Genomic DNA, 13230 nt, shown 5'->3' with positions numbered 1-13230 from the left:
GTTGTTGTAGTCCACGTCAGGACAAATAACATAGGTAAGACTAGGAAAGAGGACCTGTTTGGGAATTATCAGGAACTAGGAACTAAATTAAAGAACAGGTCCTCAAGGATTATAATCTCCGGATTACTACCCGAGCCACGTGCAAATTGGCATAGGGACATGAGAATAAGGGAAGTAAACACGTGGCTAAAGGAGTGGTGCGGGAAAGAGGGGTTCCATTTAGTGGGGCACTGGCATCAGTATTGGAACAGGAGGGATCTGTACCGTTGGGACGGTCTCCACCTGAACCGATCTGGGTCCAATGTTCTAGCGAAAAGGGTAAATAGGGTGGTCAACAGAACTTTAAACTACAAAGTGGGGGGGGAGGGAAGGGTAATAGGACAGAGTGTTTGGAAAGGGCTAGGAATCTAACTTCAAGCACATCAGATAAAGGGACGACAATGAGAAAGGGGACGGGAAATACAGGACTGAAGGTGTTGTATCTGAATGCACGCAGTATACGAAATAAGGTAAATGAGCTTGTGGTGCAGATTGAAATTGGCAGGTATGATGTGGTGGGAATCACGGAGACATGGCTGCAAGGGGATCAGAAATGGGAACTAAATATCCAAGGATATACATCCTATTGAAAAGATAGGCAGGTTGGTTAGTTAGAAATGAAATTAAATTGATAGCAAGAAATGACGTAGGGTCAGATGATGTAGAATCTGTGTGGGTAGAGTTGAGGAACTACAAAGGTAAAAAAAAACCATAATGGGAGTTATGTACAGGCCTCCGAACAGTAGTCAGGATGTGGGGCACAAGATACACAAGGAGATAGAAAAGGTGTGTAAGAAAGGCAAGGTTACAGTGATCATGGGGGATTTCAATATGCAGGTAGACTGGGAAAATCAGGTTGGTAGGAGATCCCAAGAAAAGGAATTTGTGGAATGTCTACGAGATGGCTTTTTGGTGCAGCTTGTGGTGGAGCCCACTAGGGAACAGGCAATTCTAGATTTAGTGATGTGTAATGAGGCAGGTTTGATAAGGGAGCTTAAGGTGAAGGAACCCTTAGGAGGAAGTGACCATAATATGATAGAATTTACCCTGCAATTTGAGAGGAAAAAGCTGGAATCATATGTAATGGTATTACAGTTGAATAAAGGTAACTACAGAGGCATGAGGGAGAAGCTGGCCGGAATTGACTGGGAGATGAGCCTAGCAGGAAAGACAGTGGAACAGCAATGGCAGGAGTTTCTGGGAGTAATTTGGGAGACCCAGCAAAAATTCATCCCTAGGAAGAAGAAGCATACTAAAGGGAGGACGAGGCAACCATGGCTAACAAGGAAAGTCAGGGACAGCATAAAAGCTAAAGAGAAAGCATACAATGCGGCAAAGAACAGTGGGAAGCCAGGGTATTGGGAAGCCTACAAAGACCAACAGAGGACAACTAAAAAAGAAATGAGGGAGAAGATTAAATATGAGGCTAAACTAGCAAGTAATATAAAAGAAGATTGCAAGAGTTTTTTTAGATATATAAAGGATAAAAGAGAGGCAAAAGTGGACATTGGGATGCTGGAAAATGACGCCGGAGAAGTAGTAGTGGGGAACAAAGAAATGGCGGAGGAACTGAATAGGTACTTTGCATCAGTCTTCACAGTGGAATTCACGAGTAACATCCCCAAAGTTCAAGAGAGTCGGGGAGCAGAGGTGAGTATGGTGGCCATTACCAAGGAGAAGGTGCTAGGAAAACTGAAAGGTCTGAAGGTGGATAAATCACCTGGACCGGATGGATTACACCCCAGAGTTCTGAAGGAGATAGCTGAAGAGATAGTGGAGGCGTTAGTGGTGATCTTTTAGGAATCACTGGAGTCAGGGAGGGTCCCAGAGGACTGGAAAATCGCTAATGTAACCCCCCTGTTTAAGAAGGGTGTGAGGCAAAAGACTGGAAATTACAGGCCGATTAGCCTGACCTCAGTCGTTGGTAAGATTTTAGAGTCCATCATTAAGGATGAGATTTCAGAATACTTGGAAGTGCATGGTAAAATCGGGCAAAGTCAGCATGGTTTCATCAAGGGGAGGTCATGCCTGACAATTCTGTTAGAATTCTTTGAGGAGGTAATGAGTAGGTTAGGTAAAGGAGAACCAATGGATGTTATCTACTTGGACTTCCAGAAGGCCTTTGACAAGATGCCGCACAGGAGGCTGCTCAGTAAGATAAGAGGCCATGGTGTTAGAGGCAAGGTGCTAGCATGGATAGAAGATTGGCTGTCTGGAAGGAGGCAGAGAATGGGGGTAAGGGGGTCCTTCTCAGGATGGCGGCCGGTGACTGGTGGAGTTTCGCAGGGGTGGGTGTTGGGACCACAACTTTTCACTTTATACATTAATGATCTAGATGAAGGAACTGAGGGCATCCTGGCTAAGTTTGCAGATGATACAAAGATAGGTGGAGGGACAGGTAGTATTGAGGAGGCGGGGCGGCTGCAGAAGGATTTGGACAGGTTAGGAGAATGGGCAAAGAAGTGGCAGATGGAATACAACGTGGGGAAGTGTGAGGTCATGCACTTTGGTAGGAAGAATAGAGGCATCGACTATTTTGTAAATGGGGAGAGAATTCAGAAATCTGGAGTCAAAGGGACTTGGGAGTCCTAGTTCAAGATTCTCTTAAGGTTAACTTGCAGGTTGAGTCAGTAGTTAGGAAGGCAAATGCAATGTTGGCATTTATTTCGAGAGGATTAGATTATAAAAACAGAGATGTGCTGCTGAAGCTTTATAAGGCTCCGGTCAGACCACATTTAGAATATTGTGAGCAATTTTGAGCCCCGTATCTCAGGAAGGATGTGCTGGCCCTGGAGACGGTCCAGAGGAGGTTCACGAGAATGATCCCAGGAATGAAATGCTTAACATATGAGGAACGTTTGAGGACTCTGTGTCTATACTTGATGGAGTTTAGAAGGATGAGGGGTGATCTGATTGAAACTTACAGAATACTGAAAGGCCTGGATAGAGTGGACATGGGGAAGGTGTTTCCATTAGTAGGAGAGACTAGGACCCGAGGGCACAGCCTCAGAGTAAAGGAAGACCTTTTAGAACAGAGATGAAGAGAAACTTCTTTAGCCAGAGAGTGGTGAATCTATAGAATTCATTGCCACAGAAGGCTGTGGAGGCCAGGTCATTGAGTGTATTTAAGACCGAGATAGATAGGTTCTTGATTGGTAAGGGGATCGAAGGTTACGGGGAGAAGGTGGAGAATGGGGTTGAGAAACTTACCAGCCATGATTGAATGGCGGAGCAGACTCGATGGGCTGAATGGCCTAATTTCTGCTCCTATGTCTTATGGTCTCATGGTCAATCCAGAGAATGGAGCACAAAATCCAGGCTGACATGCCCGGTGCAACACTGTGTGAGTGCTGCACTGTTGTCTTTCAGATAAGATCTCAAACTAGATCTCAAACCATAATGCCCTGTCTGCCCCCTCAGATGGACATATAAGACGCCATGATACTATTTTGAAGAAAAGCAGAGGGGTTTTCCCTGGTATCCCGGCCAATATTTACCCCACAACCAGCATAGTTTTTTTAAAAATCTGGTCATTATCACATTGCTGCTTGTGGGAGCTTGCTGTGCACAGATTGGTTGCCAAGTTTCCTATATTACAGCAGTGACTATACTTCAAAAGTATTTTATTGGCTGTAGAGTTCTTTGGGATGGTCAAAGGTTGTGTAATGCGATATATTTTCAGATACAGTTTCATAGGAAGGTAGGAACATGAGTAGGCCATCCAGTCAATTGAGCCTGTCCTACATCCAGGTCGATCCTGAATGCCAGGAACTCTTCAATGCCTAATCCATGTTAATAAATTGCATGTTTATTGAGGATTGCTTTATTTTCCCTCTGTATTTTCTTATGTTCTTACCTTGGAGTGTATCTAGTCTCGGACATCTTGGTTTACTGTTTTATCGTATCTAACGGAACATGTTTCATTGTTGTTCAGTTTATTAAGATGACAGTGAGTCGCTGCAATGCTATTCAACACATCGAGAGCATCATAGACAATGGCAGGTAGACACAAACACTTTCCAACAGTAGCCACTTGATAGAAATTGGAAACAAGTTCCTTAAACAATTCTCACCTCCATAACCCACAGATGCTAAGGTTAATCATAACATCTTTACTGGCCACCATCAACTACCTCCACAAAGGATCAAACTGGGCAGCACCAAATTTTGAAGCTTTGTAATAAGGGACCAGTTCCCCATTGGAGGTTTAAGAGCTACTTGGGAGCTGGAAGGACTTTGATCCTATACATCCTAGATTGTTAAACTGTGGATAAAATCTTCAAGGATTTACCTTGAAGGGACTACCTAGGGTTGATTGATCAATTGGGTGAAGCACGATTTAATGATGAAGCAAATTGTACATTTACAGAGGGCTGCTTTGTCTCCCCTCTGTATTTCCTTATGTTCTTATCTTGGACTGTATCTAGCCTCGGACATCTTGGTTTACAGTCTTATCGTATCTAATGGAACATGTTTCCCTTGTTGTTGACGACTTATTTTGGCATCACTCTTCTGTTTATTAAGATGACCAGACATCCACCTTCCACCTTCAGTGCATCTAATCTCTGCTGCCCATATCCATATCAAATCCCATTCGCTCATCAACCCCTCTGCTCCCCGACATACATTAGCACCCCGTCCAGCTATGCCACGATTTTAATATTCACATCCTTGTTTACAAAATCCACCCCGGCCTCACCATCTCCCCATCTCTGTGACCTCCCCCAGCCCTGCAGTCCTCTGAGATCTCTGTGCTGTTCCAATTCAGCTTCCTTACGCAGCCCCTCCCTCCTCCTCCCCACCCCCCCCCAAATTCCATCACTCTACCATTGGTGGCCATGCCTTCTCTGGAATCCCCTCACTAAACCTCTCCACATCTCTACCTCCTTTAAGGCATTCAATAAGTCTACACCTCTGACCACCGAATGTCTCTTTCTTTACCTCGGTGTCAAATTCTTGTTTGATTACGCCCCTGTGAATTACTTTGGGATGCTTTACGATGTTAGGGGCACTATATGAGTACAGGTTGTTGTTATAACATGGCACTTCAAAGGAAAAGTAAACCAAATTTTCTCTTTCCTTTCATAGGATCCAGACAATTACAGCAAGTTACAGCTCAATTCTCCAAGTCAAATATTCAGTTTTGATCTTAAGTATGAAAATGTGAACACGTCGTGCCTGCTAAACATCAGTGAGAGGCAAGCGTATAGCATTTTGCTGTACAAAGAGGGCAAAACACTGCATTGCAAGCTGGTCAGTAAAAATCATTACCAAGGCCTTCTAACACTTAGATAAGTGAGTTAGATTAACTCTAGGGTGAATGCTGTAGAAACTGCACCGTACCACCTCAATTATTGGCTGTCTGATTTCACACTTTCTCTCTTTTCCAACCTCAATGACCATTTTCTGGGGTCTGGCTTTTGCCAGAGCAGGCAGGTTCCTGGAGGCAGGACCCTGGAAGTGAGATTCGGGTGGGGGTGGGGTTCAGGAGGCGGGATTCGGGGGCAGGTTTGATTCCAGTTCGCAAACTCGCCCCCGACAAAAAGCAGAGGAAGCTTCCAATTTTGGTTGAGGCATGGTGTTAATGAATAATGATGAAATTGTCTGAAGCATGATTTAATGATGCAGCAAATTGCACATCTGTTGAGGATAGATAGACTCAAAGTAAACTTGCACAGAATCACACAGTGCAGAAGAGGCCCTTCGGCCCATCAAGTCTGCACCGACACGTGAGAAACACCTGAGCTACCTACCTAATCCCATTTACCAGCACTTGGTCCATAGCCTTGAACGTTATGACGTGCCGAGTGCTCATCCAGGTACTTTTTAAAGGATGTGAGGCAACCCACCTCACAACCCCTGCTTCATCTCCCCTCTGTATTTCCTTATGCACCTATATTGGACGATATCTGATCTCGGACACCTTGGTTTACTGTATTATTTGTATTTAACGGAACAAGTTTCCCTTGTTGTTGACGACTTATTTTGTCGTCACTCTTCTGTTTATTAAGAAGATCGGATGTCCACCTTCCACCCCCCATAACCTTCAGCTCATCCAATCTCTGCTGCCCATATCCTAACTTGTATCAAATCCCATTCGCTCATCAACCCCTTTGCTCCCCGACATACATTAGCACCCCGTCCAGCTATGCAACGATGTTAACATTCACATCCTTGCTAACAAAATCCACCCCGGCCTCACCCTCTCCCCATCTCTGTGACCTCCCCCAGCCCTGCAGCCCACCGAGATCACCGTGCTGCTCCAATTCAGCTTCCTTACACAGCCACCACCCCCCCCCACCTCTGATTTCCATCACTCCACCCATTGGAGGCCGTGCCTTCAGCTGACTGGGCTCTGAGCTCAGGAATCCTGTCGCTAAACATCTCTGCCTCTCTACCTCCTTTAAGACATTCAATAAGTCTATGTCTTTGACCACCAGATGTGGCTGGGGTGAGGGAGGGTGAGGAGAATGGAAGCGGGGCACCAGGGGAGTGGGCCCAATTTGGCAGCCGTTGCTGTGGTTGCCGCTTGTACATTATTTAATAAATGCAAGCCTCTGCATTTTTAAATTGGCCAGGTAGAACGGTGGAGAGCTGGAACGTGGGGCAGGGTAGAGAAATGTTAATGTTATTTGAAACAGATAAGATCGTGAGGGGTCTTGACAAGACGAATGTAGAGAGGATGTTTCCCCTTGCGGGAGAATCTAGAACTAGGAATCACTGTTTAAAAATAAGGCGTTGTCCATTTAAGACAGAGATTTGCAAAACTTATTACTCTCAGAGGGTCATGAGTCTTTGGAACTCTCTTCCTCAAAAGGCAGTGGAAGCAGAGTCTTTGGATATTTATAAGGCAGAGGTAAATAGATTCTTGACAAGCAAGGGGTGAAAGGTTATTGTGGGTGGGCAGGAGTGTGGGGTCGAGATTAGCATCAGATCAGATCTTATTGAATGGCGGAGCAGGCTCGAGGGGCCGAGTGGCCTACCCCTGCCCCGAACTTGTATGTTCGTATGTAATTAAAATTTCACCGCGGGGTAGTAGATTTTCTGTCAATCAAATAAAATGTTTCTCGCGCTGCCAATCTGCTCCCAACAGGCTGGAGATGGTTAGCTTTACACAGCTCGCTGTCCCCACAAAAATTCCCAAACCTTAGAAGGCGGGCTCTTAGTGAACTGCCTAAATGCGCCCAATTAACGATGCAGGCGACTTCACCTTCCTGCCTTTCTCCTGCTCTGCACCCGTATACAGGCAGGGTTGGGAACAGAGATTGTTACACCTGACATCGGTGCCATGTTCTTTGTCACCCGCCCCCATTCTGAACCAATCCTGGCAATGTAAGCCTGGCCTCTGGTCTCTGTGACTGAGGGTCACACTGGGAATAAGGCAATTACCCGCCCCACCACTGGGGGAGCTATTCAAATAGTCCTACTCCCCTTTAGCCCGGAAAGTTCTTAACCCTTCAATCCACGTTTGAAAGTTACTGCTCCACCGCCCTCTCAGGCCGTGCATTCCAGATCACAATAATTCATTGCGCAAAAAAAAAATTCTCTTCATCTGCTTCCTGGTTTTTTGGCTTAAATCTGTGCCCTCCCATTATTGATCTCCCTGCCAATGAAACCTGTTTCATTAGATCATAAGAATTAGGAGCAGGACTAGGCCCCTCAAGCTTGTTCTGTCATTCAACAAGATCGCGCCTGCTCTAATTGCGGCCTCAACTCCACTTTCCTGCCTGGTCCCACCCCCATAACCCTTGACTCCCTTGTCTAACTCAAACCTTGAACATGTTCAATGACCCAGCCTCCAATGCTGTCTGGGGGAGAGAATTCCAAAGACTAGTGACCCTCTGAGAGAAGAAATTCCTCTTCATCTTGTTCTTAAATGGGAGCCCCCTTAATTTTAAACTGTGCCCCTTAGTTCTAGGTTCCTCCACACCCTGTTAGCTTCTATCCTTCAAGTCCCCTCATGACCTTATATGTTTCCATAAGGCCTCTCATTCTTCTAAACTCTGATGAATATAGGCCCAACCTGCACAACCTTTCGTCGTAAGGCAAGCCCTTCCTTCCAGGAATCAGCTGAGTGAACCTTCTCTGAACTGCTGCTAACGCTCTTATATCCATCCTTAAGTAAGGAGACCAAAACTGTACCCAGTACATTAGGTGTGGTCTCATCCATGCCCTGTACCCCTCGCTTCCCCTTACTTGTTCTATCGTGGTTTTGAACACCTCCATGAAATCTCCCCTGTGCTCTAAGGAGAAAAACCCCAACCTCTCCACATAATTAACCCCTTATCTCTGGCACTAATCCAGTAAATCTCTTCACCGTCTCTAAGGCCTTGATGTTTTTCCTGAATTGTGTTGTGCACTACTCCCCACTGCACTGAAATAGTGGCTGGAGGGAATACAGGAATTTTGGATGATAATGTCACACAGCACAACTCACCCCAAAAGAATCTACAGACCCCCCCCCAAGAAGGGCAAATAGTGTTACGAATCAATAATGTCACAGCATTTCTGTGTCAGCAGCTCGCAGGTTCAAGTCCCGCTCCAGGCTGACACTCCAGTGCAGTGCTGAGGGAGTCAGAGGTGCCGTCTTTCGAAAGGGGAACATCAAACCTCAGAATATGCCCTCTCAGGTGGCTGTAAACCATCCCCCGGCACTATTTTGAGGGAGGCAATGGCGTAGAGGTATTGTCACTGGATTAGTGCCTGGGGACCTGGGTTCGAATCCCACCAAGGCAGATGGTGGAATTTGAATTCAATAAAAATCTACAATTAAAAGTCCAATGATGACCATGAAACCATTGTCGATTGTTGTAAAAACCCAACTGATTCACCAGTGCCCTTTAGAGAAGGAAATCTGTTGTCCTTACCTGGTCTGGCCTACATGTTGACTCTGAAATGGCCAACAAGCCACTCAGTTGCATCAAACCACTTCAAAGACACAAAGAAGGAATTAAATTGGACAGACCACCAGCATTGACAACATCAATCTCAGCCCTGTTGACCTTGTCCACCTAATTAACATCTGGGAGTTAGTGCCAAAATTGGGAGCACTGTCTCACAGACTAGTCAAGCAACAGCCTGATATGGTCATCCTCATGGGATCATACCTTACAGATAATGACCCAGGCTCCACCATCACCATCCCTGGGTATGACCTGTCCTGCCAGCAGGACAGACCCAGCAGAGGTGGTAGCACAGTGGCATACAGTCAGGAGGGAGTTGCCCTGGGAGTCCTCAATATCAACTCTGGACCCCATGAAGTCTCATGGCATCAGGTCAAACACAGGCAAGGAAACCTCCTGCTGATTACCACATACCACCCTCCCTCAGCTGATGAATCAGTCGCCCTCCATGTCGAACATCACTTGGAGCAAGCACTGGGGGTGGCAAGGGCACAGAATGTACTCGAGGTGGGGGACTTCAATGTCCATCACTGAGAGTGGCTCGGTAGCACCACTACTGACCGAGCTGGCCGAGTCCTAAATGACATAGCTGCTAGACTGGGTCTGCGGCAGGTGGTGAGGGAACAACATGATTGACCTCATCCTCACCAACCTGCCTGCTGCAAGTGCATCTGTACATGACAGTATCAGTGGGAGTGACCACCGCACAGTCATTGTGGAGATGAAGTCCCGCCTTCACATTGAGGATACCCTCCATCATATGGTGTAGCACTACCACCATGCTAAATGGGATAGACTTCAAACAGATCTAACAACTCAAGACTGGGCACCCATGAGGCGCTGTGGGTCAGCAGCAGCAGAACTGTACTCAAACGCAATCTGTAACCTAAAGGCCCGGCATATCCCCCCCCAACCCCACCACACTCTACTATTACCATCAAGCCAAGCCAGGGGATTAACCCTGGTTCAATGAATAATGGCAGGAAGGCATGCCAGGAGCAGCACCAGGCATACCTAAAAGTAAGGTGTCAACCTGGTGAAGCTATAACACAGGACTACTTGTGTGCCAAACAGCATAAGCAGCAAGTGATAGACAGGGCCAAGCAATCCCACAAACAATGGATCAAATCTAAGCTCTGCAGTCCTGCCACATCCAGTTGTGAATGGTGGTGGACAATTAAACAATTCACTGGAGGTGGTGACTCCACAAATATCCCCATCCTCAATGATGGAGGAGCTCAGCACAGCAGTAAAAAAATAAGGCTGAAGCATTCGCAACGATCATCAGTCTGGAGTGCCAAGTGTATGATCCATCTCGGCCTCCTCCGGAGGTCCCCAGCATCACAGACGCCAATCTTCAGCCAATTCGATTCACTCCACATGATATCAAGGAACGGCTGAAGGCATTGATACTGCAAAGGCTATGGTCCCTGACAACAATCTGGCAATAGGACTGAAGACTTGTGCTCCAGAACTTGCCACACCCCTAGCCAAGCTGTTCCAGTACAGCTACAACACTGGCATCTACCCGGCTATGTGGAAAATTGCCCAGGTATGTCGTGTACACAAAAAGCAGGACAAATCCAACCCAGCCAATTACTGCCCCATCAGTTTAGTCTTCATCATCAGTAAAGTAAGGGAAGGGGTCATCAACAGTACTATCAAGCGGCACTTGCTTAGCAATAACTTGCTCACTGATGCCCAGTTTGGGTTCTGCCAGGGCCACTCAGCTCCTGACCTCATTACAGCCTTGGTTCAAACATGGACAAAAGAGCTGAACTCCCGAGGTGAGGTGAGAGTGACTGCCCTTGATATCAAGACAGTATTTGACCGAGTGTGGCATCAAGGAGCCCAAGCAAAACAAGCAAAAATCAGGGGGAAACTCTCTGCTGGTTGGAGTCATACCTAGCACAAAGGAAGATAGTTGTTGGAGGTCAGTCATCTCAGCTCCAGGACATCACTGCAGGTGTTCCTTAGGGTAGTGTTCTAGGCCCAACCATCTTCAGCTGCTTCATCAATTACCTTCCTTCCATCATAAGGTCAGAAGTGGGGGATGTTCGCTGATGATTGCACAATGTTTAACACCATTCACAACTCCTCAGATACTGAAGCAGGCCATGTCCAAATGCAGCAAGACCTGGACAATATCCAGCCTTGAGCTGACAAGTGGCAAGCAACATTCGTGCCACACAAGTGTCAGGCAATGACCATCTCCAACAAGAAAGAATCCAACCATGGCCCCTCGATATTCAATGGCATTACCATCACTGAATGCCCCACTATCAACATCCTGGGGGTTACCATTGAACAGAAACTGAGCTTGACTAGCCATATAAATACTGTAGCTACAAGAGCAGGTCAGAGGCTAGGAATCCTGTGACAAGTAACCCACCTCCTGACTCCCCAAAGCCTGTCTACCATCTACAAGGCACAAGTCAGGTATCTGATGGAATATGCCCCACTTGCCTGGATGAGTGCAGCCCTTACAACACTGAAAAAGCTAGACATGGTCCAGGACAAAGCAGCCCGCTTGATTGGCATCATATCCACAAACATTCACTCCCTCCACCACCGATACATAGTAGCAGCAGTGTGTACCATCTACAAGATGCACTGCAGGAATTCACCATGGCTCCTTAGGCCGCAACTTCCAAACCCTCGACCGCTACCATCTAGAAGGACAAGGGCAGCAGATAGATGAGAACACCACTACCTGGAAGTTCCCCTCCAAGCCACACACCACCCTGACTTGGAAATACATCGTGTTCCTTCACTGTCACTGGGTCAAGATCGTGGAACTCCCTCCCTAACAGCACTATGGGTGTATCTGCACCACATGAACTGCAGAGGTTCAAGAAGGCGACTCACCACCACCTTCTTAAAGGCAACTAGGGATGAGCAATAAATGCTGGCCCGGCCAGCAAAGCCCACATCCCATGAATGAATAATTTTTTAAAGTTCCAAAGAAGGGCAGGGGAATCCTCCCAGTGTCCCGGCCAATAGTTATCCCTTAACCTAATGCCACGCAAACAGATTACCTGGTCATGGTCACACTGCTGTTTGTGGGATCATGCTGTGTGCACATTTGCTGTCATGTTTCCTACATCACAACAGTCGCTACACTTCAACAAGCATGTCACTGGATGTAAAAGTGCTTCAAGAGTTGCTGGGCACGCAAACGGCGCCATAAAAATGCAAGTCTTTCTTCCTTTCTTCCTAAACTCCCCACTATTTGTGATATCTTTCCATTCAGCTGGAAGATGAAACGTTGAAACCACAGAAGGGAAGAGCCACGGTGAGGTAGGACATTGCCCTGTTTAATCCTCAATTTCCTCCTCATCGGCAAATTGTTTCTTCTGTTTGCTGCTCATGGCCTGACTTCTATCTACAGAATCATAAACGCTTTCACTGAAGATATAAACGTTACCCTTGGAGACGTGAACTTTGGGAGAGTCAACAAGAGCTTGAGCAGCTCCCAGTACGCAATCATGGATAGAGGACAGTAAGTGGAGGTTTGTCTCGGATATACTTTGCCATGATGTGTACCTGAGCTTATATATCTCCACTGAATGTTGAAATTAGATCATTACAGCACTGAGCCCCTCCTCCATAAATACTGTGGTTATGTTAGTGTTTTGGTTGTGGTAGCAAGCGAGCAACCCAGTGATAATGTTTGAGTCCCACTCGTGGCGAGCCGGAAAACTGAAATGAATAAATCCTCCTCCAGCCCTATAACCCTCCGGGAACTCCGCATTGCTTCAATTCTGGTCTCTTACGTGTCCCTGATTTTTACCATCTACAAGGCACAGGTCAGGAGTGTGATGGAATACTTCCCACTTGCCTGGATGAGTGCAGCTCCCACAACACTCAAGAAACTCAACACCATCCAGGACAAAGCAGCCCACTTGATTGGCACCCCATCCACAAACATTCACTCCCTCCCCCACTGACTCACAGTGTCGGCAGTGTGTGTACCATCTACAAGATGCACATTCCTCTAGAAAAGAGAATACTGAGGGGTCACCTGATAAGTTAATGAAAGGGCTTGATTGGGTAGACATAGAGAAAATGTTCCACTTATGTAGGAGCCTGAAACTAAAAGCCAAAAGTAATATAGTCACTAATAAATCCGATAGGAAACTCAGGAAACAGAAAACTTCTTTGCCCAGAGAGCAGTTAGAATGTAGAACTTACTACCACAGGGAGTAATTTGTTATTTGCTCATGGGATGTGGGCATCACTGGCAAGCCCAGCACTTACTGCTCATCCCAAATTGCCCTTGAACTCA

General features: G+C 46.5%; 1 protein-coding gene across 1 annotated transcript in view; it reads left to right on the top strand.

The window, feature by feature from the left end:
* slc15a2 (solute carrier family 15 member 2) overlaps positions 1-13230 on the top strand; it is a 107028-nt gene that overhangs the window by 71661 nt on the left and 22137 nt on the right. Inside the window, exons 17-19 of the mRNA XM_041201225.1 lie at positions 5128-5292; positions 12196-12242; positions 12334-12444. Coding sequence (XP_041057159.1) covers positions 5128-5292; positions 12196-12242; positions 12334-12444 — 323 coding nt within the window. The remainder of the gene's footprint in view (positions 1-5127; positions 5293-12195; positions 12243-12333; positions 12445-13230) is intronic.

The sequence above is a fragment of the Carcharodon carcharias genome, chromosome 12 (assembly GCF_017639515.1).
Source record: "Carcharodon carcharias isolate sCarCar2 chromosome 12, sCarCar2.pri, whole genome shotgun sequence".
NCBI lineage: Eukaryota > Metazoa > Chordata > Chondrichthyes > Lamniformes > Lamnidae > Carcharodon > Carcharodon carcharias.
The sequence above is the reverse complement of the archived record's forward strand: the minus strand, read 5'-3'. Positions and strand labels throughout refer to the sequence as shown.